General features: G+C 50.3%; 1 protein-coding gene across 5 annotated transcripts in view; it reads right to left on the bottom strand.

The window, feature by feature from the left end:
* The window catches only part of C2CD2 (C2 calcium dependent domain containing 2), a 51,734-nt gene that overhangs the window by 14,537 nt on the left and 12,364 nt on the right, over window positions 1–24,833 (bottom strand). For all 5 annotated transcript variants that reach the window (XM_064578621.1, XM_064578633.1, XM_064578643.1 and 2 more), the window contains exons 3-11: window positions 16,967–17,086; window positions 13,163–13,267; window positions 9,835–9,957; window positions 7,689–7,812; window positions 6,166–6,271; window positions 3,961–4,025; window positions 1,963–2,087; window positions 1,296–1,470; window positions 414–527 (exon numbers count right to left, since the gene is read on the bottom strand). In XM_064578621.1, coding sequence (XP_064434691.1) covers window positions 414–527; window positions 1,296–1,470; window positions 1,963–2,087; window positions 3,961–4,025; window positions 6,166–6,271; window positions 7,689–7,812; window positions 9,835–9,957; window positions 13,163–13,267; window positions 16,967–17,086 — 1,057 coding nt within the window. The remainder of the gene's footprint in view (window positions 1–413; window positions 528–1,295; window positions 1,471–1,962; window positions 2,088–3,960; window positions 4,026–6,165; window positions 6,272–7,688; window positions 7,813–9,834; window positions 9,958–13,162; window positions 13,268–16,966; window positions 17,087–24,833) is intronic.

Raw genomic sequence — 24,833 nt, 5'->3', positions numbered from 1 at the left:
TTGCGAGCAGAGTTCTGGGGGCGACCACTCCTAACGAGCAGCTTTTCTGGGACAGTGGGAGACGACAACAAAGCTGCCTTTAGGACTACACCCCCAAGTCCTGTTTATGCGAAGATATTCAGAGCACTGGTGTACTGAGCACGAGGAGAATAACGCTCAAAAGTTTTATAACATGAGGCATAAACTGGGTTTTCATGTTTATTTTGTGAAAGCGTCTGCTAAAACTTAACGCCACCCCTGGTCTCTGCCTGTCTTCCATTCCCCCAGTCTCCTCCTCATTCTGCTCTTATTACTCAAAAAAGTGCCTCCCAAACTCCGAAAAGGAAATGCTGACCTGTGGACAGATGAGAAAGACAGGAGGAGAGCCTGGAAGGAGGCGAGAGGGAGGACGCCGTGAGCACGCGCCTCATTACCTGTGTCCGAAGAAGAGAAGGTCTTACTGACAGGAGCCCCGTGGCAGGAGATGGCTTGGACAGAGATGTCCTTCTCGATTACCTTCACCTTGACAGGTGTCTTCAGGGGAGACTCTGCCAGGAGAAAATCCAGATCACAATGGCCCCAAAAGCCATCTGAACCTACAGTTCCTGGAAGGTGAAATCACACCTCTCACGCAACCCCGTCCATTTGGATTTTTTTTTAACAGTCTCTCATTTTGAGGGGGAGGGAGGTAGGGGAGGCGAGGACCCAAAAGAATGCTGGGAACCTGGGTTTAAATAAAATTTCAGAAACATTTTAATTAAGCCAGAATTTCACTTTGTTTTGTATTCAAGAACAGTGGTGCCAGGCAACCTGTTCTGGGAAGAGAATACATTATCTACGTGGAAGCAGAAACACAGTATAAATACAAATAAAATAGTAACTCCTACACTTAAACAGAAGTTGTCTCTGGGGCAGAGGCTGGGGGGACAGGTACAGAATTCAGCTAGATCTCAAGTGACTGCACACCAGGCCTTCTAAAAAACAGATTCTCAACCTAAGAACTTACACTGATCACTTACATCTAATGTTTCAAGATAGCGGGTTGTCCCCCCGTGAGTGTAATTGGGTAGTTCATTGAACTAGATGTTTCCTCTAATATCTAGGTTTTTAGCTTCAGCATGCACTACAGGGTTGAACCTTGCCTCGGCATGTCATGTAGTTATTTGAGAAAATAGAAAGGTAATTGGCTAAAACTCAAAAAGCTAAGCCCAAGTCTGGCTAGTTACCCTTCCTTCTGGGCCATGAGACCGTGTGAACCACACAGAGACAAGATGCTCACGGGCTGTGGGCCGCGAGTCTGCACGGCCTGCACTCACCACAGCTCAGGGGGGACGCCCTCCCCGTGTCGAAGCGAGGCTTGGTTTTCACAGCAGTGACAGTAGTGACCACAGTCCCACATGGCATCACCGTGCGGTCTTTTTCTACCTTTGCAGCAGGAGCAGGTGGAGGGGTCTGCCGGGATTTCACTTCACCGGGTTCTAGGTAAGAAAACTGCAGAGAGAGCCGGTTACGCATTTCATGCAGCACCAATATCGACGCCTGGGCGTGCATGCTGCCCTCCTCTGCAATAACCTGACTTTGTCAATCAACATCACTTAGTACTACTGCCTTCCTGGCATTAATCTGGGTTTCCCCCAGAACCGACAGGTGAGAAGTGCCCTGCTCAGACCCAGCCACTCAGCGCCTGATGATGGGCACAAAGGCTTGGAGACCCAAACGAAATCGAAGGGCCCTTTCTGGGTTAGGCCCACGTGACACAGCATCATGGAAAGGTCCCCACGCGGCAGACCACTCAACACAGTCATGGGCAGGAAGTGTCCCATTCGCATCTAGAAATGCGCAGTACAAAATGGGAGCTCCTCTCAGGTGAGCGTCCTGTTTCCTGCTTGAAGCAAGCATTAAGAAGGACTGACAAGGTAAAGATGCTCCTAATCTCAAGTGGGTCAAGCTGGAGCTTGGCCATGGTAGAGAATGACGTCGTACCTCTGCAGTGACTGAACCCAGCACCGAGCTGCCAAAGGAAGACCCGCTGGTCAACGTAAAGCTCTGGGGCCCAGAAGGCTGCTTCTTGAATAAATCCAAAGGAATGGTTGTCATCGCCAACAGAGCTAAAAAGACAGGAGACAAGTAAAGATATGTTTCCACAGGGTTCCATGGGAGCAGGGGTCAGCGGGAGCCGCCACTGCAGCCAGAACTCCCAACACGTCCTGTCCGCTCCAACATCCTCCAGGTTCAGGACATTTCAGAATGTTCTAGAACACCAGAGACAGATGTGGTGGACATGCTCCAGACCAAAGGAGGCAAAAGAGAGAGGAGACTCAAGGCAGAATCTAATCCTGTGGAAGAGTGGAAGGTAACTGCTCTAAAGGAGACGGGGCCAACCGATGAAGCGGAAGGCAGGCGGCAGGTTAGAGAAACCGGTGCAGATTTAGGAAGTGGACAGCTGGGGTGTGGACACAGAAGAGAATATCCTTATTCTTAGGAAATATGCACCTAAGAAAGGAGGAGTACCCGGCCTGATACCCTCAAATGTTCACACATTTACCCTCCAGCATGTGTGCACACGCATTTGTGTGCATGCAGAGACAGCAAGCAAAATCAAGAGCAACCACCAAGTGTGAGCACAGATAATAAAGCAAATTGGGCAAAATGTCAAAACTATGGGAGTCTCGGTAAAGGTCCTACAGTTGTCCTTTGTTCTGTTTTTGTTTTTTGTTTTTAATGTGAAATTTCATAGATCCCATCGGGTTGTACAGGAATGACCTCCAAAGGAGCCAAAGGAGTGGTGCCTCAGGAGTGGACTAGGAGTCGGCTTCTCTCAGGGCAAACATCGGCCCATCCTGGGTTCAAACCACACGCCCTCTCCTGGAATGTTCGTTCTTATCTCAGAAGCACCTCACTGATCTTATCCCAAGACAAGAGAATCAAGGAAATTAGCTCAGAATTCTTGCTAATGGGGGTGCCTGGATGGCTCCATCGGTTAAGCGGCCAACTCTTGATTTCGGCTCAGGTCATGATCTCAGGGTCCTAGGGTCTGGCTCCGTGCTCTGCATGGAGTCTGCTTGAGGATTCTCTCTCCCTCTGCCCCTTTCTCTCTCTCTAAAATAGATGAATCTTTAAAAATTTAAAATCTTTAAAAAAAAAAGAAAAAGAATTCTTGCTAATAAACAGAAGCTTGAATTGCTTTTTCCTGTGTCTTTGTAACTCTGGGAGACAACCAAATGGCTTGGTCTCTTAGCAGGATAAGCCACGTAAGGGTCCCCCGCTCCTAATTTTGGTATGTTTATGGGCATTTTTAAAAACCTAATACATACTGAAACTCCCGAGTTACACACATGCATACATACAGGTCCGTGTTCCCGTCTGTGATTTTACCTTTAATTGTTGCTTTCTTGTCTCTACAGCAATGTGTCCAGTATAAGCTGCTGTGGCTTATTTTATAAGGAAAAGCCAGCTGGAATCCACAGAGACAGAAAGCAGAATGGGAGGGTGCCAGGGGCTGGGGAAGGAGGGAATGGGGAAGACAGGGTCTCAGCCTGGCAAGAGGAAAGTCCGGGAGGTAGATGGTGCTGATGGTCCCACACCAGTGTGAATGTACTTAACGCCAGTGAATTTTACACCCAAAAATGGTTAAGATGGGAACTTCTATGGTATATGCATTTTGCCACAATTAGGAACACAACAGAACGCGTTTATTAAGGCTAAGAGGTTGAGAAGGGCTTCTCGAAGCCAAGAATTGCCAAATAAGAGTTTAGGTATTTGTTTAAAAAAAAAGGCAAAAACCAGTTGAGTATATTCTTTTCCAAAATGTGTGACCCTGCTAATAACTGAAATGGACTTTCAAGCAAACATTGCCTCGGGAAGACCGGAGTGGTTTCGGGGCAGGCCCACCCTGCCTCCCAGCTTCTCCAGGCCGTGGTCAGGGCGGCTGGGTGACCCCTCCCAGAGAGCAGGGCCTCCCTCTGCCTGCTCGACACCCACCTTCCGAGGATTGCGCATCCCCTGAAATCTGCAGGTGCAACTCCTTCGACTTGGCATTCAGCTCACTGCAGAAGGGAAAAAAAGTGCTGGGAATCCTTACAAATGCTTTATTATTTCTTGAAACAGTATTTTTTTTCTGATTATGGAAAGAAATACAAATCTCCATTAGTATAAAGATTATCTGCCACTCCCCATCCCCAAACAGTTACTGTTATTATTTGGTTTGTGGTCTCCTAGAATTCTCTGCTGCTTTCTGGCTGACGATGGAGACGTCCTTCTAGGCGCTATCCAGCCTGGTGGCCACTAGCCACAAACGGCCACTGAGAGCTCAAAACGAGGCCCGTGCAAACCGAGGGCCTGAACTTAATTTTGTTGCATTTTAATTCATTCAAATTTAAAGAGCCGCATGCGGCTAGTAGTTACTGTAGCTATGTATTTATCCAAAAACAAAACATAGAGCACGGTATACTTCGCTTTTGTAACCTGTATTTTTCACTTAAGATATCAGACCTCTTTCTAGGTCAGAGAGTATAGAGCAACGCCCCTTTTAATAGGCATCCAGTGTCCTCCTATCTGGCCGTAGGAGATTTTATTTAGTCCAGTCCTTAATAACCAACCCTTAATAATGGCTTGGTTGTTTCTAACATTTCGTTATTATAAACAAGATGAGATAAACACCCTTATACCTATCTTTGTACACACTGTGTGATTATTTCCTTAGGAAGACTGTAAATGCCAGTCAAAAGGTACATGCATTAAAGAGATTTTTTTTTTTGGATACATAGTGAGGACTTCCGGAATGGAATTTCTGGAATTTTCTTCCAGTTTACACTTCCACCGGCCATGCTCTCTCGCCTATTCTTTACCAACTTGTAAGGTGAAAAAATTCTCTCTTCTGTTTACATTTGTATTTCTTTAACTATTGCTGAGATTGAACAACTTTTCTGAAGTTTCTGGCTATAGTTCTTGTTTTCTATTTTCTAGCTCAGACATTTTTCCCGGTTTTCCAGGAGAGGGCTCGTATTTTCATTACAGATTTATAAAAGCTCTTTATATTATACACGGGACACCTGCTGCCAGGACACTTTCCAATTGTTCACTGTTTAATAAGCCTCAGAAAGCAATCGATTTCTACAGTTTTAGAGTCAGCCACTTTACTGAAATATTTATATGAGTTTCTATTATTATTTCTGATAGTTTTAACTGATTTTCTTGAGTCGTCTAGATATGCAACCCTATCACCTCCAAGTGATTCGTTTTGCCTCTTCCTTTCGGTACTTACTGTTCGGTACACTATTCCCTTCCTCCTAGAACAAAACAGCGGGTATCTTTGTCTTGGCTTTAACGGGACTACTTCTGGTCTTTGTCCTTTACAGTGATTTCTCTTAGCTTATTAAAGAAGTGGCCATTAATCATGTTCTAATTAAGATTTTAAATTAGGAATGCGCAGGAAATATCACTGATCATCTCAGCATGTATCGAGATCAGTATGTTTTTTCCTTTGATCCATCATCACAAGGGATTCAGTTCATCGATCTCACGAAGCCATCCGTACGTTCCTGGGCCGAGTCCGGCTTCTTAAGGTGCTGGGGGACGCTGCTCCAGGATACATTACTTAGAATTCCTACACCGTTTCTTCTAAATGGGCCGTACTGTTCCCTTTGTTCCCAGTCAGGTTCCGGTATCAACCCGAAGTCCCCTCCCTTCTGCTCCAGACGGCGGGTACTTCTAAAGTCGAGAGAGCCTGACCAGAGTGCTCTCCGGACAGGGCAGACAAGGGCCAGGGGGAAACTCATACCCAGAGCTGCCTTCAGAAAGAAACCCAGATTCAACCTAAAGCTACCTCGGATGTTTAATACACCTTTTCAAAAGTAATTTTTTGGGGGCGCCTGGGTGACTCAGTTGGTTAAGCGACTGCCTTTGGCTCAGGTCATGATCCTGGAGTCCCGGGATCGAGTCCCGCATCGGGCTCCCTGCTCAGCAGGGAGTCTGCTTCTCCCTCTGACCCTCCTCCCTCTCATGTACTCTCTCTCTCTCATTCTCGCTCTCTCAAATAAATAAATAAATCTTTAAAAAAAAAAAAAGTAATTTTTTGAATGTTTCTGTTTTGGGTATGGACAGTGCTACATGCTGAGTTCGGGACCTGGCAGCCGTGAGTCGGGGGGCTCCGCCCTTGCAAGCCCGCGTTTACCAGGCTGTACGCACAAGGTGAATTCTTCTTCCCAGCTGAGGTCGGTGGTGTTTGTAGCGAGGGCACTGAACTTCTGAACAGGATCGTTCAGCCGAACTACACACTGTGGATTAATGTTGCCTGCAATCAAACAAAGGGGCATTTCTATTTTTTAAATTGCGTTATGTGCATACACATTTTGCATATAACAGGCTGAATTAAACGCCTGTCTTGGCTCACCCACGTCTGAGGGACTATTCTTTATTTTATTTGCCATTAACAAACTCTCAAAGCACCTCACTTAGAGTTTAAGATTTTTGATCCCCAACTTGCTATCCTTTGGCCTGGATGGTGGACCTCAAGAGCCCCTGCTCCCCGCCCTGGAGGAGGGACACTCCCCAGGGGCAACATTACAACAGCAGATGTGGCCCCCACTTTTGGACAAGATGACCAGCTTGCAAAAGGAGAGGCGTCTGGGGTGACCCCTAAATTTGGGGACACCACACAGAGAACCCATATCCCTACTTATGAGGGGTATGCTTTTATACCTGACTCAGCTCAGACAGAGACCTGTTTGGGGGTCTGTGACCTGGGGGATGGGACATGTCACTAGTCAACAGTCATTTCTGCTTCTAGGCAATGCCTGTCCCATGCACAGAGCTGTAAACATAACGTGTAACCAGTAACCACGGGACCGGACACTGCACAGTGTTAGGTATTCCACGCACATCATCGTACTGATCTTCACGATCACCTCTGACGGGAGACACAGGCCCAGATGTGACCTGCCCACAGAGGCCAGGAACAGGGAGGGACCCCCGAGGACATCACCCACAGCTGGCTTTGCACAGAGTCTCGGTTGTTAAATGTGGACAGTCTGTGCTTTGGGGACTGGGAGACACTCCCTGCACATAAGTAACCCTTAGCAGCTTCAGACAATAAAGAATTCATTCCTGTTCTCAGCAAAATCGAATCGCAGTGGAAGGATGGGTCCCATTCCAGGCTGCTGTGCATTTGGGGTCTGCGCAGCCATTCAGGACCACCTAAAAAGAAGGATCTGCTCTGCAACACTTGTCCTCACTCAGATAACAGCCTCTCCTAGCACTGGAGGGTCCCCGATGGGCCCGAAGCCCTTCTGACACTCTGTAAACTGCCCACGTGGTGCCCCGTCTTCTAGGAAAGGAGAAGGTGCGCATTACGTAGCAGTCAGGGATGCTCAACGTGTATTTACATGTTCAGTAGTTAAAAAAAAGGGGGGGTGCCTTCCAGATGAAAGAAAAGGGCAAGGTTATGATTGCATTCCTTTTTTCCCTCAGCCTTCCTGCCTGCAAAATCGGGACGGCTGTTTAACGGTCTCACGTTACTATTCTGGTTTTCAGGGGCTCTGTGCTCAAAGGCAGGATCACACTGCAGACCCAATTGGGGGTGCCACGGGAAACCCAGAGGCCACTGAGAACCTGCAGGTCACCCCTTGCTCTGCTGTGTGGTGGAACAGTCACTTCTATTGCTGGCAGGGCCCCCCGCGCCCCCCAGGGCTTCCTGCAGCCCGACCACCTGCCTGAAGCCCCAGGATCATTTAGCAGCGAGGCTCGGATGTTCTTCACCAGTAATCTGAGTTCGTGAGCCCTTGGAGGTTTGGGAGGGCAGGATTCCTGAGGAGTAGATGAAGTGCGTTGTAGATTCTGCAAACAGAAAACCAAGAGCAGTGACTGGGGGAGAAAAAGAGGCAGCCACCCACCACCTGTCACGGGGCGGGGTCTTGGGGACAATCCGCACAGGGGGCCTGACCCTGTGCTCGGCTTGGGAACAATTTTCCATTTTTATGGGAAGGGAGGGTCCCCATCCACCATAACCTCTTGCCCTACCTGGGAGCCTTTTACATCCAAATAACCTGAGTGAAGCAGCACTGTGCTCAGCCAGAGGGGCTCCCTGGAACCTGGCTGTGAGTGGAGCCCGGAAGCAGAGCTTGCCTTGGGTTCGCACCTGCCCCAGGCCAGGTGGTGACGAGAACGTGGGAGGCCCTCTCCAGGCTGCAGGCGCCCACTGCCCACCTGCACCAAGCCGGACACTGGCCTGACACACACGGCGAGGGCCATCAGGCAGATCCGCCATCCAGGTGGGGAGTATCTAAGTGTCATCCAGGTGATGCACAGAGGCAGGTGCTGCCGGGACCAGCGTCCATCATCATGTCCGCAAGTGAGCATCGAGGCGTTTCCACAGAGAAAAGGCTCCTCTAACCGTTTCCCAAACTGGCTTCCTCCCTTCCCTCGCGGCTGTGAGTACTCCTTAAAAGGGGTCCAGGGGCCCCTGGGTGGCTCAGTCAGTTAAGTGCCTGACTCTTGGTTTTGGCTTAGGTCATGATCTTGCATTTGTGGGATCGAGCCCCAGGTCTGGCTCTGCGCTCATTGTGGATTCTGCTCCAGATTCTCTCCTTCTCCCTCCTGCCCACTCTCCCTCTCAAATAAATAAATAAAATCTTTAAAAGGGGGGGGGGGTCCCTTAAGTACCAAGGTCTGGGAATCCTGGAAAGGCTTCTCAGAGACATCACAGGTCTCTACACAAACAGAGCCTTCCAGGAAGGGACCCTGGGTACTGATCTGACCTCAGATGTTTTTTTGGGGAAAGCTTATCAACCTCTCAAGGTCACCATTTAGAAAACACTACTGTGAACCAGGACCTTGCCAACTGCGAGCTGCAAGAATTGCAAAAGTCCTTAGGATCCAAGTCAGTGAGCACAAGGGCCAGAGCGATCACATGTCTGGGATGGAGATGAAATATTTCAGTTGTCTGTGTGTGATGGTTAATTGTATGTGTCGATGTGACAGGGTCACGGGGTTGCTCAGGTATTTGTTCAAACGTTGTTCCGGGTGTTTCTGTGAGGCTATTTTTGCATGAGATGAACATTTAAATCAAAAGACCCAGTGAAAGAGATTGCCCTCCCTAATGTGGGTGGGCTTCATGCAATCAGTTGAAGGTCTGCTAGAACAAAGGCTGACTTCCCCTGAAAAAGAGGGGGTTCCTCAAGCCTGACAGGCTTCACGCTGGGATATCAGTTTTTTCCTGCTTTTAGACTCGAATGGAGACGCCAGCTCTCCGTGTCTCTCAAGCCTGCTGGCCTTCAGGCCTGACCTACGGAACTCCACCGCTGGCGCTCCTGGGCCTCCAGCTTGCTGACTCACCCTGCAGATCCCAGGGTTCGTCAGCCTCCGTAATCACGTGAGCCAATTCCTTATAATAGGTTTTGGTGTAGATGAGTAAACATACATTTTGTATATAAATATATGATTGGCTCATGCAACTACGGAGGCTATTATATAATTGGATATTTTACATACATATAAAAAGCCACCTTGCCTCGGGGGCACGTTCTCATGGCTAATTGGGTTTCCCAGCTACCTCAGTCCTGGAAGGATGAGATCCGAGGCCACAGGCCGAGTGGACAGTGAAAAGTCGAGTTTCGGCTCCAGAAAGGCAGAGGCTCAGGGCTAATTAGGCCTGGACCATGCGAAGCCGCCCAGACACCTGTTCTCCCGTCCCACGGGGCTCTGGAACCCTGTGCCCTGAACTCGCAGCTCGCCCAGCAAGCAGTCGGGCATTCTTGTTCTACCACGGCGGGCGGAGGAACATTTGAAACGCACGCAGGTTCTCCAGGAGGGGGACCGGGATCCCTAATGGGTCGTGAAGCGCCACCCTCCGCGGCTTACCTGAACGTCCCTCACGTCCACAGGCTTGGTGCTCAGAACGACCGACGGGGAGGCAGCACTAACCAGGCACCTCAAGATATCCTTGAGGGTTTCAGACACGGCATCGGTCTCCGCCACCCGGTCCTGCCAAAAGAGGGGGAAGCCGCCAAATCACTTCCTGACTGTGCGCTGTGCGACAGGAGGGTAGGTGTCAGGCGACTCATCCCTGGGACCAAGCACGTGGGGGGCAGCCCGGGCTCCGGGACGTCTGATCTCCTCTGGGAGACAGGGTCCTCCTTACTGGTGTCAGAAGTAATTCCTGCTCTTATTTTTAAAATGGTAACAGTCAAGGCTGGCGCAGTATACAAACATGTTGCTTTCTCTGTGTAGACCCTCTCGGACAGGTGTGTTTTTTCTTTCTCGCATGACATTGGGTATTTTTTTTTTTAATTAAAAAGCCTTCAAGTAAATGAAAGGGCCCAATAAGAAAGATAAGCTTGTAGAGGAACAAAGCTGGATGATTTATATTATCAGGTGTCAACTCCATAAAGCTATAATTATTACTCCCCAACAGAAAGGCGTTCTTGTGTTCCAGAATGTTCACAGCACCACTATTCATAAAGCCCCAAGCTGGAAACCACCTAAGTATCCGTTGATAGCTAAACAGATATATCGATTGTGGTGCGGTCACAGGGAGGAACGGTCCACCCTCTGGTGCAGACGCCCTCGCTGCGGGGCTCCAGCGTCCCCACCCTGCTCAGGGGACAGGACATCTGCACGCAGGGACTCCCACCAGGACGACAGGCCTAGGGAAAACCTCCCGCCTTGCAGAGGTTAGCCTGCGGAGGGCTGGCTGGCTTGTCACAGCAAACTTAATCCCACTCTGCCCATTAGTGAACGTCTACTCTGCTAGCAACTCTAATAATTATCAAAACAGCTAACACTTCCAACACTCTTAGGCTATGTCCGGCTCAAGTCCATGCACTTATATGTATTAACTCATTTAATCTTCGCAAGCACCTTGAATATCATTATCCCCATTTTGCGGACGAGGAAACCAGCACACAGAGACGTTAATTAACACGTGGGGGGTCACAAGGCTCACGAGTGTGCACTTAAAACCACCACTCTGTCGTCTTTCTCTTCAATAGGTCCTTGATATCCCTATCTTCCTTTTTTTTAACGGAGGTCAAATTCACGTCACATAAAATTAACCATTTTAAAGTAGACATTTCAGTGGCATTCGGTGTGTTTGGTGTTCTGCAGCGACCATCGAGAGGTTATCGCTTACCCTATCTCTCACCCACCAGCAGTCACTCCCCGCCCCTCCCCACCCCCACCCTCTGCCCCTCCCCACCAACGGCCCCGACCTGCCCCTGATCCGCCTGCCACCTGCATGATTTGCCTGTTGGGGAAGATCTCCCAGCAATGGGCTCCCACACACGTGTTCCGTGTCGGGCTTCTCTCACTCGGCATGACCTTCCCAGGGTTCCTTCGTGTTGGTAGAAAGCATCACAGCCTCACTGTTTTTCTTTTTTTTTTATGGTTGAAAAATATTCCATCATGTGGATGGACCTCATTTTGTTTACATATTCAAGTCTTTCTTTAAACCCCCACGACTTCCTGTCCCTTTACAGAGGAGGAAATCAAGGGCGAAGAGGAGTGTTGGGGTGCTCAGATGTCCGAGCTCCTCCCCAGATGAGCAGCTGGCTCGGGCCAACCCCCTGCCCCCCGTAATACCACATCCACTGGAGGCCCCAGAGGCTTGGGTCCTGCGCCCACAGGACCGGCTCCCAGGGGGCTGGCTTAATGCTACACTTGGAGAGTCTCGCTTCTCATTCCCGTGGGGAGCACGTGACGGTCAGAGAAGCCCATGGGACACTGGGGGGCAAGATGCGAACATGCCACCCTCGGGGTAAGAACTGGGGAATAAGCTTGTTTTTGCAAAAAGAAACCCGGGACAGATAAACACGAACTAATTAATGAACAAAGTTACAGTGTGCAGGGGTGGATGGGGTGGGAGGGACAGGGTGGAGGCTGGACGTCTGAGTAGAAGGTTTCACACAATTTTGACTTTTGAACCGTGTGAATATTTTACATTTTCAAAAAAAATCCGTGTAAATTTACAAAGATGGGGGACAAAACCTAAAAGTGAGTCCTAGCAGGAGACAGCGCACTCAACTGATACCAAGCTGGTCACCCAAGCACACAGAGGAAGAATTAACTCAAGGAGTCCTGGACACAGGGCTCTGCCCCCTTCAGCAGGGCATTCTGGTGCAAAGGCAGGTGCGAGTCAGCCATGGTGCTGAGACAGCAGGCCACGGGAACGTTCTGCGTGCACGGCCGGCCTGACCACAGCGCAGGGTGGACCAGGACATGCAAATGTGGGAAGGAAGAGGAAACAGGACAGGAACCGGGCCTCCTGGGAAACAGTCCGAGCCCCTGGTGTGACCGAATGGCCAGGAAAAATGACAGTTCAGATGTATGCCAGTTAGGAGTTACAATTCAAGCTTATTCATCTTAAAAACAACAAAAAACTGCATGCATTTATATCAAGGCATGAAAGGTATAAACAGGTATGGACAGAGGCTTACAGTCCCATACTTAGCTGCTGGGGATCTCTTCGTGGTTGAACGAGAGTCTGAAACAGAGCAAGACTGCGAACAACCATAATAAAAATCCCACCCCTGCAAAGGAATCACTAATCAGCCGAGCCTCTGGCACACATGATTTTGCATGATCTTTCCAGCCGCTGAAAGTGACCCCAATGTGACTTTATCCACCCACTCCCTGCTTCCAAATTCATTTCCTCCAACACTTCGGACCGTGGGAAGCAGAGAGATTGCCTTCCAATTTGAGATGCACTTTTGCAGAAACTGGGGGGAGAGACGCCTGGCCCGGGGAGCCAGCCCACGGCCGCAACCTGAGCTGTCTGGGGAGTGCCACAGGGAAGGACAGAAGGTCTGACGAGCAAGCATGACAGCCCGTCGAGGAACCCCACGGCGACAGGACATCAGTGGTCCTCAGCCTCGGCTGCACAAGAGCACTAGAAACAATTCCAGGCCCAAGGAAACCTGCGTGGGGGGCATCAGGGGGCAGGCCCAGGGCTTTCTAAAGCTGCCAGGTGATGGCAGGTGCGGCTGGGTTGAGGGCCCAGCATTACATCCAGAACAGCCGCGGTCCCTCCTGCCCCGTCAGGGTGGCCCCATGCTCCGGGAGGAGGGGAGAAGCCTGCCCACATGGGAGGGGCACTGGGCAGAGCCTCTATTCCCCAGATCAGGGGGTCACGACGTGCATGTGTTCTGATGTACGCCGATGGGGGGAGGGTCATAAAAACCCACAGACTGACCTCCACCACTGCTTTGGGCTGGACCGTAATGGCCGTCTCCGGAGCGCTGATGAAGGACCACTTGATCTGGATGTCCTCTCTCTTCTCTGTCATGTGGAGCTCCAGCTATCAAAACACAAAGTGACCGGAGAGCTACACGCTCTAGCAAAACCTCCACGCGCGTCCGTGTGTGTGTCCGTGTGCATCTGAGTGTGTGTGCACGCATGTGTTCATTTATTTCCCTAGACGCCTGCCTGGCCACCCCTTGCCTTTCGAAATGGGAAGGAAAACTCTAAACTCCCTGGGCCTCCCCTTCACCCCACCCCTCCCGCCAGCACCCTCCTTGGCCCCAACCTACCAGAGGATTCTCAGCATTGGAGGCTGAGGCCAGGTGTCATTAAGGCTCTGCACTCATTCTTAGTGAGGAATTCTCTGTGCCTTGGATTCTCGTCTGGGAGTGATAGCAAGGCACGCAGGACAGGGAGGAACGGGAGGGAAGGGGGATGCTTAGCCCAACCCCACGTTCCCACACTCCCTGAGGCTGTGCACGTAACACACGGTGTTCTCATCCTCTCTTGCCTGGGCCAACGCACGCCCTCCAACTGGACTCTGAGCTCTTGCAATAACCCATCGGATTGGACCCATCCGTGGTGGCAGCATAATGCCCCCCACCAAAGGTGTCCACACCCAAGTTCTCGGAACCTGTGAATATGTGACCAGATATGGGAAAGGGGGCTTTGCAGGAGGGACCAGGGTAAGGACCGTGAATGGAGGGATAATGCTGGGTCATTCCAGCGAGTCCTCAGAGATGGAAGAAGAAGGCAAGAGAGCAGGCCAGCGAGAGATGCCCTGCAGATGGAGGGAAGGTGCCAGGAACTCAGGAATGAGGTGGCCTCTAGAAGCTGCCAACGGCCCTCAGCTGACCGCCGGCAAGAACACAGGCCCTCAGCCCTATAGTTGTAAGGAACCGAATCATGCCAACAGCCCAAAGAGCAAGGAAGCAGATGATCCCAGAGCTTCCAGACAGCAAGGTCGCCTGCCGATGTTACCCTGTGTTGGACATCGCGCCTCCAGAATGGGGACATAATACGTTTATGCTTTTTTTTTTTTTTTTAATTATTTATTTTTTAGAAAAGAGAGAGAGAGCACTGGGGGGTGGGGGGTGGTACAGAGAGAATTCAAGCAGACTCTGCGCCGACCATGGAGCTCGACGCGGGGCTCGATCTCATGAGCCTGAGATCATGACCTGAGCCGAAACCAAGAGTCAGTCCTCCCCCGACTGCACCACCCAGGTGCCCCTACATTTACATTTTAAGCTAAGTTTGCGGTGATTTGCTTCAGCAGGCACAGCAAACGAATACCCCTCCCTTCGTTTTCCAGCCAGAGACTCTCTCCAAAGCACGGATCCTAGCACTTCGCCTCTGTCCCTTCCCCACCCTCAGCAAAGGAGGAAAGGGCGGCTTTAGACAGTACTACCCACCCCTCGGGACCCTCGGCTCACACCAGCACCAGGGTAAGACAGGCGACGCCTTCCCCTGCCCCATAATCCTGGGTGACGCCAGGAAAGGTGCACTTGACTGTGTTACTGCAAGTCCCCGAGTCCGCCCCCAGCCCAGGCAGGTCGTGGGGCAGCGAGACCAAGGCGGGCCCCCTTGTGCCCCTTTCATCTGAAGGACAACAGGAGTGTCTCCTGCTGGCAGCATGAATAACTGATCGATCTCCAGTAGCTCCTTCTGCTTTCAGAGGGAATCCACAGAGCGGTTTTCAACTGTGTTAAGAGATCCAAGATACAACTGTGTTACTTGTCTCTGAGCTGCATGAAATGGCACATAAACAGCATCTCGGAAACTCCATGTCCTTTGTGGAGGTTTATGGGTCTGGCCGGACTCACTCCGTCCTGAAACAGGTGTCCGGCGTCGGCTACATGTGTCCCAGGCTTCGGAGTTATTTTGCAATTACACTGTCCAAAATGTTTGGGGGAGCAGGAAGGCATGAACATCCGACAACTGCATGAAGTAACACCCTCCTCAGCTCTCAGGAAGGGAGTGTTAGTGAGGGGGGCTGCGGGGGGCTGGCTTGCAGAAAAAAAGCCATTTAGGTAGCCAGAAAATCTTGTTTGCCCCGGCTCTTCAAAACCATGTCTACGTAAGAAAAGCATACGGAATATCCTCTTCCCTTGTGGTTGAGGGTGCTGTATGACTTAGGCTCATCCCCCAAATTAGCAGCCAAGCACGGGGACAGAGGAGGGGAAACATGGGGTTGAAGCCGCAGTGACCCCTAAAACAGACCCAGAAATTCACAACGTTCACATGCTGGCTGAACAGAGCTTCCGTGGACCCCTGCTTCATGGGAGGGACACACTGTTATCTGATGGTTCAGGCAACCAGAAATTCCCCTAATAAGCCTATTACGATTATTATATATGTCTCTGTATAATTACTTAGAAGTCATTATTAATACGATGTAAAATATATACGAGCACACCTCAGAAATACAGCAGACCTGCTTCCAGAACACTGCGATGAAGCAAGTCACGTTAATGTTTGGCTTCCCAGTGCATATAAAAGTTGTATTTAAGGGCGCCAGGGTGGCTCAGTCAATTGAGTGTCCGACTCTTGATTTGGGCCCAGGTCACGATCTCAGGGTCCTGGGATTGAGCCCTGCGTCGGGCTCCACACTCAGTGGGGAGTCTGCCTCTGCCTCTCCCTCTCCGTCTGCTCCTCCCCCAGTCTCACGCTCTCGGACTCTCTCTCTAAAATAAGTACGTATTTTTGTAAAAGTTATATTTACACTATACTGTAGTCTATTAAATATACAAAAGCATTACATCTAAAAAAAAAAAAAGAAAACCAAACATGCTTTATTGCTGAAAAATGGTGACCACCATGTGAGCTTTCAGCGGGTCGTCCTCACTGAGCACAGAGCACCGTGACAAATGTAATAAGGGAGAAGCATGACCGACGACAGAACCACCCAAATGTGACCCAGACGCGCAGCGAGCGGAGGCTGCTGGAGGAATGTGCCCACGGGCATGCTCTGTGCTGAGTCCGCAGACAAACTTATACAAAAGAGTAAAGGTTCTTTTAAGTTTAACTTTTCCCAAAAACTAAAAAGAGGAACGCCCCGTCCAGTGGCTACACGGGTGTCCCAGCTGCAGAGGACGGCTGGGGTCTGGCCCGGGGTCCCCAAACAGAACCACTGTCCTCACCGCCGATGCCACTCACCATAACTCTGCTTGGCAGCAACACCCCTGATCTCTTTAAACGCCTTGAAAAATATCGCATCTCCCAATAGCGGTAGCTGGGCAACCTCTGAGCTCATGATACCCATCCGCACATGGCTATAGATACATGTATGCGTGGGTGTGGATACATGTGTGTCTATGTGTACACAGCATGTGCATATACATGATGCACACTTTATTTCCCACAGATACAATATAACATAGAAGGCTACAGTTTGAAAATTATGAAATAAATGATTAATAAAAGCCTGGGAGGGCGCCTGAGTGGCTCAGTTGGTTAAGCGACTGCCTTCGGCTCAGGTCATGATCCTGGAGTCCCGGGATCGAGTCCCACATCGGGCTCCCTCCTCGGCAGGGAGTCTGCTTCTCCCTCTGACCCTCCTCCCTCTCATGCTCTCTGTCTCTCGTTCCCTCTCTCACAAATAAATAAAATCTTAAAAAAAAAAAAAAAGAAAAAAAAAAAACGTATCTTTAAAAAAAAAAAAAAAAGCCTGGGAAACCAGGGCCCCGCGATCACACCAGGCTTACCCTATGGGTTTATGAGCATCTTCCCATGACTCACTCGATCTACCCAAACTCACCTGTAGATGAAACGGGGAGAGCCGTGCACCGTATATCTGGCGCCCCATGTCTTCGGGGGATGCGGGCCCCGCGCGGACCAGGAACTGAATGGCCTCGCCCACCACGTGACAAGACACGACCTGGAGGAGGCACGGGATAGGACAGGAAGGAGAATTCGTTCCAAATACCCCTTTAGTTCACTGAATAAAATAATCAGGACCTGAGAAGTTAGCAAGGACAAGACTTTAGAGTTCCAAACTTGATAAGTACCCAGATTCACATCTTTTCTATTACGGAAGAGTTGGAAAACTGGAAACGACATTCCAGATCTTTTCTTCCAAATGCATTTCTCAAGAGCTAAACTCTGTTTTGCCCAAATCGAGTCGTTATATTCTTTCCACATAAAAAGTTTTTCCTGGATACTGTGACCTGTTTCTCCCCACCAGCTGAGTCCGCAGACATTTCGCCGTTCACATGGAGTAAAAGCCATTAGCCATCTCCTCTCTCTAAAACTGAGCCTTAGAAAGAAAACAAGTGAGGGGCGCCTGGGTGGCTCAGTCGGTTAAGCAGCTGCCTTCGGCTCAGGTCATGATCCTGGGGTCCTGGGATCGAGCCCCACGTCCGGCTCCATGCTCAGCGGAGAGCCTGCTTCTCCCTCTCCCTCTGCCTGCCGCTCTGCCTACTTATGCTCTCTATCTATCTGTCAAATAAATAAATAAAATCTTAAAAAAAAAAAAACTTCTTAAAAAAAAAGAAAACAAGTGATAGATTTTATAAGCAAAAAACTTAAGAATATACTCGGAACACCATAAATTGTTTCTATCTAGATAATTTTCAACCTACTGTGGCTTCCCAAGATGTGGGGATAATTCAAAGAACATATAAAATATTAAACACTTAGGAAATTATACAGCCTTAACAAAAATAGCATTATAAAGTGAGTTCGCTTAAGGACCTATAAAACAAAGACAAGTAATTACACCAGGAATAAATCAGGCCACATTCCCAATAAAAATCACAAAGCGTTTGAGAGAGAGAGGTTACCAAACAGAGAAATACCAAGTTTCTGCCATAGAACCCCTCTATAGGAGAGGATCTTCTAGAATGAGGGGTCACCCCTGCCCTCGCAGAAGGCCGAGCAAGCCCCCGGGGGACGACGGGGATGATGAGGAGCCAGGTGCCAGGTGCGCACCTGCTGGGAGGAAGGGTGCTGTGGGGCACGCCCGGCAGGTGGCCAGCATGCCAGGCCAGAGCCAAGTCATCAGGAGGTGGAGTGTAAGGCAGAAGGGACCCCCTCCTTCCCAAGGGAACACTGCCGGCTGTCACTTGGGAAGGAAAAGAAAATTCCTTAATTCTCTGGTGGATTTATCAGAATCTAAAATAAAATACCAAGTGGAAAGATTATCCAAATAGTTCCTTTATCCGGCCTGCTGTTTCCCCAAGTTCAGGTTAGGACATCAGGCTAGGACATCTGTCCTCTTCTTCTTTCTCATCCCCAGCTAACTCCTTCCTCCCCACCCCCAACAGTCCTGCATCCAGAGCCTCTCCACCCCCATCCCACTACCACCCCCCAGCCCATCTGCCCCTCCTGAGGAGACCTGACCCGGACACTGTGACACCCCCAGCATCCACCCCCAGCGTCCACTGTCGGAGGTTCGACGGCACAGAATGAGAAGGGAAAGCATCACTTGCTCTCCATCCTGGCAGACACCACCCCACACTGGTCTCCTCCATCCCAGCAAGGTCTTGAGAAGGAACTTGAGCTACGTGCCTGAGTTTACATATCTTCATCATGTTACTGCCTCTCCCGAGTTCACAAAAGGTTGGAACAAAAAAATGTTTGTGTAAGAAATGTCGTCTATTCATTTTAAAAATAAATGCTCTATAAACAATCCTTTTTGGAGGAACATATTTTCGTGCCAGATGAGCTACAAACACAAATGACATGACAAGGAGAACATTCGCTGTCCTCGTCTCGACGGCCCAGGGCCTCACACCGCTCTGGGTAAGACACCAGAGGATGACTGCTTGACTCCCGTTAGGTCTCTGGAACCTTCTCTACTAAGCTAACTAGAATTTTAGCAATAAAATCCCACGGCTTCATCAGTGCTCTTGAGCAAGAAGGAGTGGGTTCTCCTTTGTATCCAGTTCTAGACAAAGCTTCCCCCCTACCCCATCCCTGGATATGGAGGTGGCCTAAGCACATGATTAAGAGCAAATAAATAAACAAGCGGATTTAGACTTAAAAGACTTTAAAACTTCTAGAATGCAAGACTCCAATGGTCACAATTCCTATTCGAGTCACATCAAGAGAGTAAGTACAATACCAAAGACAGAGCATCTATGGGTCCCAACGTCCTCTCACCGAGACCCGCTGGAGGGTCTTCCTGGCCCTAGGAGTCCCGATCCCCCACATAAAACCCGTCACGCAGACAAACCCTTCCTTGGTCTCCCTGCAGCGCTCAGCAGGAGGGCCAAGCTACAACGGCTAGCCCCAACGTCACCGCTTGGCCCAACGAAATGCTGTTAGCACTGTGGCCATGAGCCCAGCTGAGGGACAATGACGGGCCCAATCCTCATCCTGGCCGGCCGCTGCCCCTGCCACCCTGGGAATAATAATGCTTCATTTGTCAAATGGACAAGAACAAAATGGAAAGGCTTTAAAAATAAGTAATCTTCTTTTAGTTGCATTAAGGTGTTATCCACAGGGGGGATTAAATTCTCTCAACCCCGGTGAACGGGGGCAAGCCTTCACCATCACACAGGGGACCCCGCTGGAGCAGCAGAAGGTGGGGGCCCTGCTATAATGTTCAGCAGACCCTTCCAGCCAGTCGGCCTTCCCAAGGGGCCAGAATGTCCAGGGCTGACATCTGCCTAAATCCGATGAACAACCCTGCTCTTGACCCAGTCTCCCCTGTCCCCCACACACCTGTGTTTATGAGGGTGCCTCCCGAGGTTTTCAAGTTAGCTCCTCAGAGCATCCCGATCACACAGAGCTGTTTACATAGGGCTATGCAATCCTCATCGCTCAGGCTTCCCACTCAGGGACTCTGATACGGACACTGGATTGTTATAGTTAAGTAGAAACAATATCTAATACCCACAGTGGGACTGAGTACTTCTCTGAGAACAGACGTGAAACTCTGGCCCCAGAACAGGACTTCATGAAGCCAACATCTAGGAGCATAAGGGGCTCCTGTGAAAACAGCCAGCCATGAGCCCACCTGCTTTATGCTTGAGTTATCTTTTTCCAAAGTGAGTAGACAACTCCTCGGTTACATAAACCATTTCAAAATCGCACCAACAGAAAGCTGAACTGTGTATTCCAGATAAACACCCCTCCTCTCTACAGAAGAGAGTGTTTATGGAGGATGGACTTTGTGGATTGAGGGTCCCCAAGGTGGAGACCTGGTCCACTCCTGCAGATCAAGGGGGAAGGCCAGGAGCGAAGCATCATGGGAATGCAAAGACGAGCACACGTCACTGTCACCATAACCTTGCAGACAGAACGGAGTGGGGGCCATTGTTCACTTTTCTGTGCTCTCTCCAGCTTCAAGACAGAAGCTCAAATAGTCACATATTTAGGCAAATAGGTCTTATCCTGAAACTGTATTCCTTTGTTTAGACTTGGGGCCAAAGAACGCCAGGCCTAGGTAGTCCTGAGTTTTGCTAACGCTTGCCAGAGAAAGGCCTGTAATGTCTTCAAATCTCACTGCACTCCTTCCACGTTCCTTTTCAAGTAAGCTTCTTGTATGGCTGACTCAGCTCCTTCTTCTCTTGGAACATTCTAGAGACCTGGAAATAATTTAATTACTCCTGTCCCCAAAAGAACTGGAATACAGCCACAAAAATGCATCTAAAGGGTTGATGTCACTGAATCCTTCTCCCTATAATCATGCTATACAACATCCTGAGGAAAGAACTCCAAAATGAAAAGGAAGGTAAAGCCCCTTCACTAATCATCCAGAGCTCCCAATGCGGCCGTCCAGACTCACCCTCGTAAATGTTCTTGAAGACAGCACAAAGCTGATTTACAAACGACCATTTCTACTCTAGAATAAGGAATCTTTAAGCTTTTATTTATTTGTTTGTTTGTTTAGAGAGTGTGAGCAGGGGGAGGGGCAGAGGGAGAGAGAGAGAATCTCAAGCAGACTCCATGATGACCACAGAGCCCAGTGTAGGGCTCAATCTCATGACCCTAAGATCATGACCTGAGCCAAAATCAAGAGTCAGAAGCTTAACCGAATGAGCCACCCAGGCACCGAGACTCAGTTTAAAAGGTAAAATGCATTACGGCTAGATATGATCAGAACATCTATGAAGCTAATCCTGTTTGCCCAGGGAAAGATGAAAAATACTGGAAACAAGATGGCGGCCCAACCCAAGGAATGCTGGGTCGATGCTCTACTTTATGGTACTGAGGGGTGTGCCGTGAACTACATGGGCTCTGACATCTCACCCTGGCAACACCCCAACCCTCCTCTTGTTGGGACACTTTAAAATGAACAGGCTTTCCAGTAATATTGCACTCCCAAGAGGAATGGTTACTAGGGAACGTGGTTTACTGTGGGCATTCCTTGGCTCAAAAGTCTGTTTGTGAACATGCCATTCTCTTTCATCAACCCTATGTATGAAAAGACACATTCAAGACATTTCCTTTAAAACGAAGGCAGGAGGGAATTGTGTCTTTTCCAGGCTGGCTGTTAGTGCTCCCTGCAAGGGGCCAGGTCACTCTGTCCCACCTACCCTGAACGCTACTGCTTGATAGTCCAACACACAAGACTCCGGCTTGTCTGTGGGTCCTTTACCCTGTCTTCTCAAGGCAAAGTCAGGCTGCAGCCCAGGATTGACTCAGCCCAGAACTCAGTACAGTAACCCAAAGAGGTGGAGCTCTGGGGAGGCATGGCTCCCATCCCAGGGTGGGGCCTCCAATGAGGTATCTCCGTAGCTGCCTTTGGAAAGACCCTGGTACAAAACAATTTCACAACCTGTTAGCATTTTAGCATAAATACCAACCTGATGGGATACCTCGAATTTCAAGTCATGCAAAGCAAAAAAAAAAAATCAACCACGCTTCCCATTTGCAACTAGAGAGACAAACATGGACAACCCGGAATCAGGCCACACTTGGAAACCAAGGGGGCCCACTGAGGTCTAGAGAGAGCGCGGGAGACCCTGGCTGCTCTCAGACTATATTTCAGCACATAAACATGTCCCAGCCTTAGTCAGCCGCACACAGAACACGACCCATACCCACTGTGGGCTGTGGGGTTCCCCGACGTACAGCGCAGGCGGAACGAGATTCTGGGGGAGAGCCCATGCAATTGTCCAAGTTCTGTTTGTTGCTGCAGGTTTATAGAAGCAAAGGTGGGTTAGGGCCTCATGCTCGTCTGTCTCTTCCGCTGTCGGGTGGGGGCGGGGGCACAGGGGACAGAAGGATACGGGTGTGAAGAAGAAGAGTCACAGCGCTGACGGCGGTGTGCCAGGGTTCAGCTTGTCTCTGGAGGCTGACTGGCTTCGACTCCAGTCTCTACTACTTAGTAGCTCTCGGCCAAGTGACTTAGCCTCTGTTCACCTCAGTTTCTCCCTCTGTACAATGGGCGTTGATACTTGTATGGTGAACACTGATGAGAAGAGACAGAGCCCGTGGCTGCTCACACCTCATGGCATCAGGAGCCGAGGCCCGGGCTGGCCCTCGTTCTCCCCACCACCCTGCCAGGGAAGGATGCACCCTTCGCAGACACCCAACCGCCAGCTCAGAGGGAGAAAGAAGTGCCCAAACATGCTCAGATCCACCAGTGTCTCCCTGGCTTCCGAGCTGGGCCCTTCTCCATGCTGGGTGGGTTATTACGTCTATTCAGAACTGTAACCTACAGATGATCATTATACCATTAGAAGCCTCTATTTATTTACGAATGGCACTGTGGACGGGGATAATTACTGTCTTTCACAGGACACCTGGCCTCACACCAGAGAAAGAAAGCCAACATCACCCCTAGTCTCCAAAGATTGCTTCCAGTGCCAAGCGGGACCCTTGTTTTCACCGGCAAGCTTTCTGAATAAACGCTGTGTCCAAAGAGACACACCACGCTCCCTAAAGGAAATGCATGGCTTTCTCGGTGGGTGCCTGTCCCAGCACCACTCCCAAACCCTGATTCAGACTGGATGAGTCTCCATGGGGCCCTTGTAGACCTCTTGCGAAGGTGGAATTTCTGAATCCACGGACGTGCCGTGGAAGGGCTATTGGGACCTGCTGCGGAGCAAAGAGCTGACTCTCGAGCCACTTGCAATGTAGAAAGGAAGGTTTGTCTTTTCTGGGTCAAACATTCTGGAGCAAACCTCTCCCAGGACATGCGGAAAGAGAACATAGGTAGAAACTCGTTGCTCTTGTGTAAGAGGGTAATTACAGTCTGGGAGAAATAAATCCATTCAGAGCATGTTGAGACTGGAAGGGAAGGCAGAGGAGCCCCTGGAGAGAAGTTTAAAGGTGATGGCTTCGGTGCAGAGTGCCCCCACTGGGAATGTGCGGGGCCTGCCTCCCGCCTCTGCCAGCCGTGCCCGCATACAGTGAGCCCAAGTGACAGGGATGCTTCCGGCCACCGCCCAAGAAGCTGCCCCGCACAGGCTCCCTGTAGGAAAACCCACGACCCACACCACCCGCAGGGCTGCTGCTTGGGATAAGTACCTGGGCTTTGTCCCCAGGTCCTGGCTCACGGCTCCTAACACCATTGGATCTCCCAAAGGATAAGAGTGTTTTTTGTGTGCTAAGGAGATGACTGGCGGTTGGGGGCTGTGTATGCTTCAGGATGGGGGCTGGTAACTCCCAACACCAGTCATGATCAGGGGGATGGAACTCTCAGCCCCACCCACTGGGGAGGGGACGGGAGGGGAGAGGGGCCGGAGATTGAGTTCAATCGCCAAAGGCCAGTGATTTACTCAATCATGCCTGAGTAATGAAACCTCCATAAAAACCCCTAAACGACGGAGTCTGGAGAGCTTCTGGGTTGGTCTACATGAGGAGGTGCTGGGAGGGTGGCGTGCCCGGAGTCAGCCTGAAGCTCAGGGTCCCTCCCACCACACCTTGCCCTACGCATCTCTCCCATCTGGCTATTCTTGAGTTGTTTCCTGTATCATGAACCAGTAATAGGAAGTAAACCGTTTTCCTGAATTCCAGGAGTTGTTCTAGCAAATTATCAAAACTGAGGAGAGGTGGGAACCCCCTGACTTTACGGCCGGTGGGTCCGAAGTCCAGATGGCCCAGACTTGGGATTGGCATCCAACGGGGGCAGTCGTGTGGGGCTGTGCCCTTCGCCTGGGGGTCTGTGCCAAGTCTAGGGGGTCAGGGTAAGAACAGAATGGAGTTACTGAACACCCAGTGGGTGTGCAGTGAGTTGGTCATCACACGGAAGAAAAGCCCACACCGCTGGCGTCAGAGTGCTCAAAGTCCACGGTGCTCCTACTGAGCCACGGGCAGGCCGTGCGTCCGGCCCCCACCACGGGCTCTGCAGGGCCCCTCACGCTGCTCCAAGCTACGCAAGACCCCCTTTCAGTGCAGGACGTGGGGGTGGGGGGGTGCTGATGAGCCAGGTATTTGCCAAGGCGATTACTTTGGCACACGGGGGTCTTTATGGGTGGCAGGAGAAAGTCAAGTGCAGGGTACCTGGAGGGCAGGGCAGGCCCGGTTCTGCTCCCTGGTGGCCCACGGCGAGACTCAAGACCCAACATGAGTCAGGAAGGCGCGCACAAAGGGAGACCAGGATCCCCATTCCCATCTAGATGACCAGAGACGTGACTATGTCCTCAAGCCCCACGGTCCAGGCCGGACTTGTCCCCGTCATTAGCTCAAGTGCCATCCACACGTCCCTTGTCAGGGCTGAGTCAGGGAGA

Source organism: Mirounga angustirostris, unplaced genomic scaffold (genome assembly GCF_029215605.1).
Source record: "Mirounga angustirostris isolate CCGP_5_RB_7025 unplaced genomic scaffold, mMirAng1.0.hap1 SCAF_1, whole genome shotgun sequence".
Taxonomy (NCBI): Eukaryota; Metazoa; Chordata; class Mammalia; order Carnivora; family Phocidae; genus Mirounga; species Mirounga angustirostris.
The sequence above is the reverse complement of the archived record's forward strand: the minus strand, read 5'-3'. Positions and strand labels throughout refer to the sequence as shown.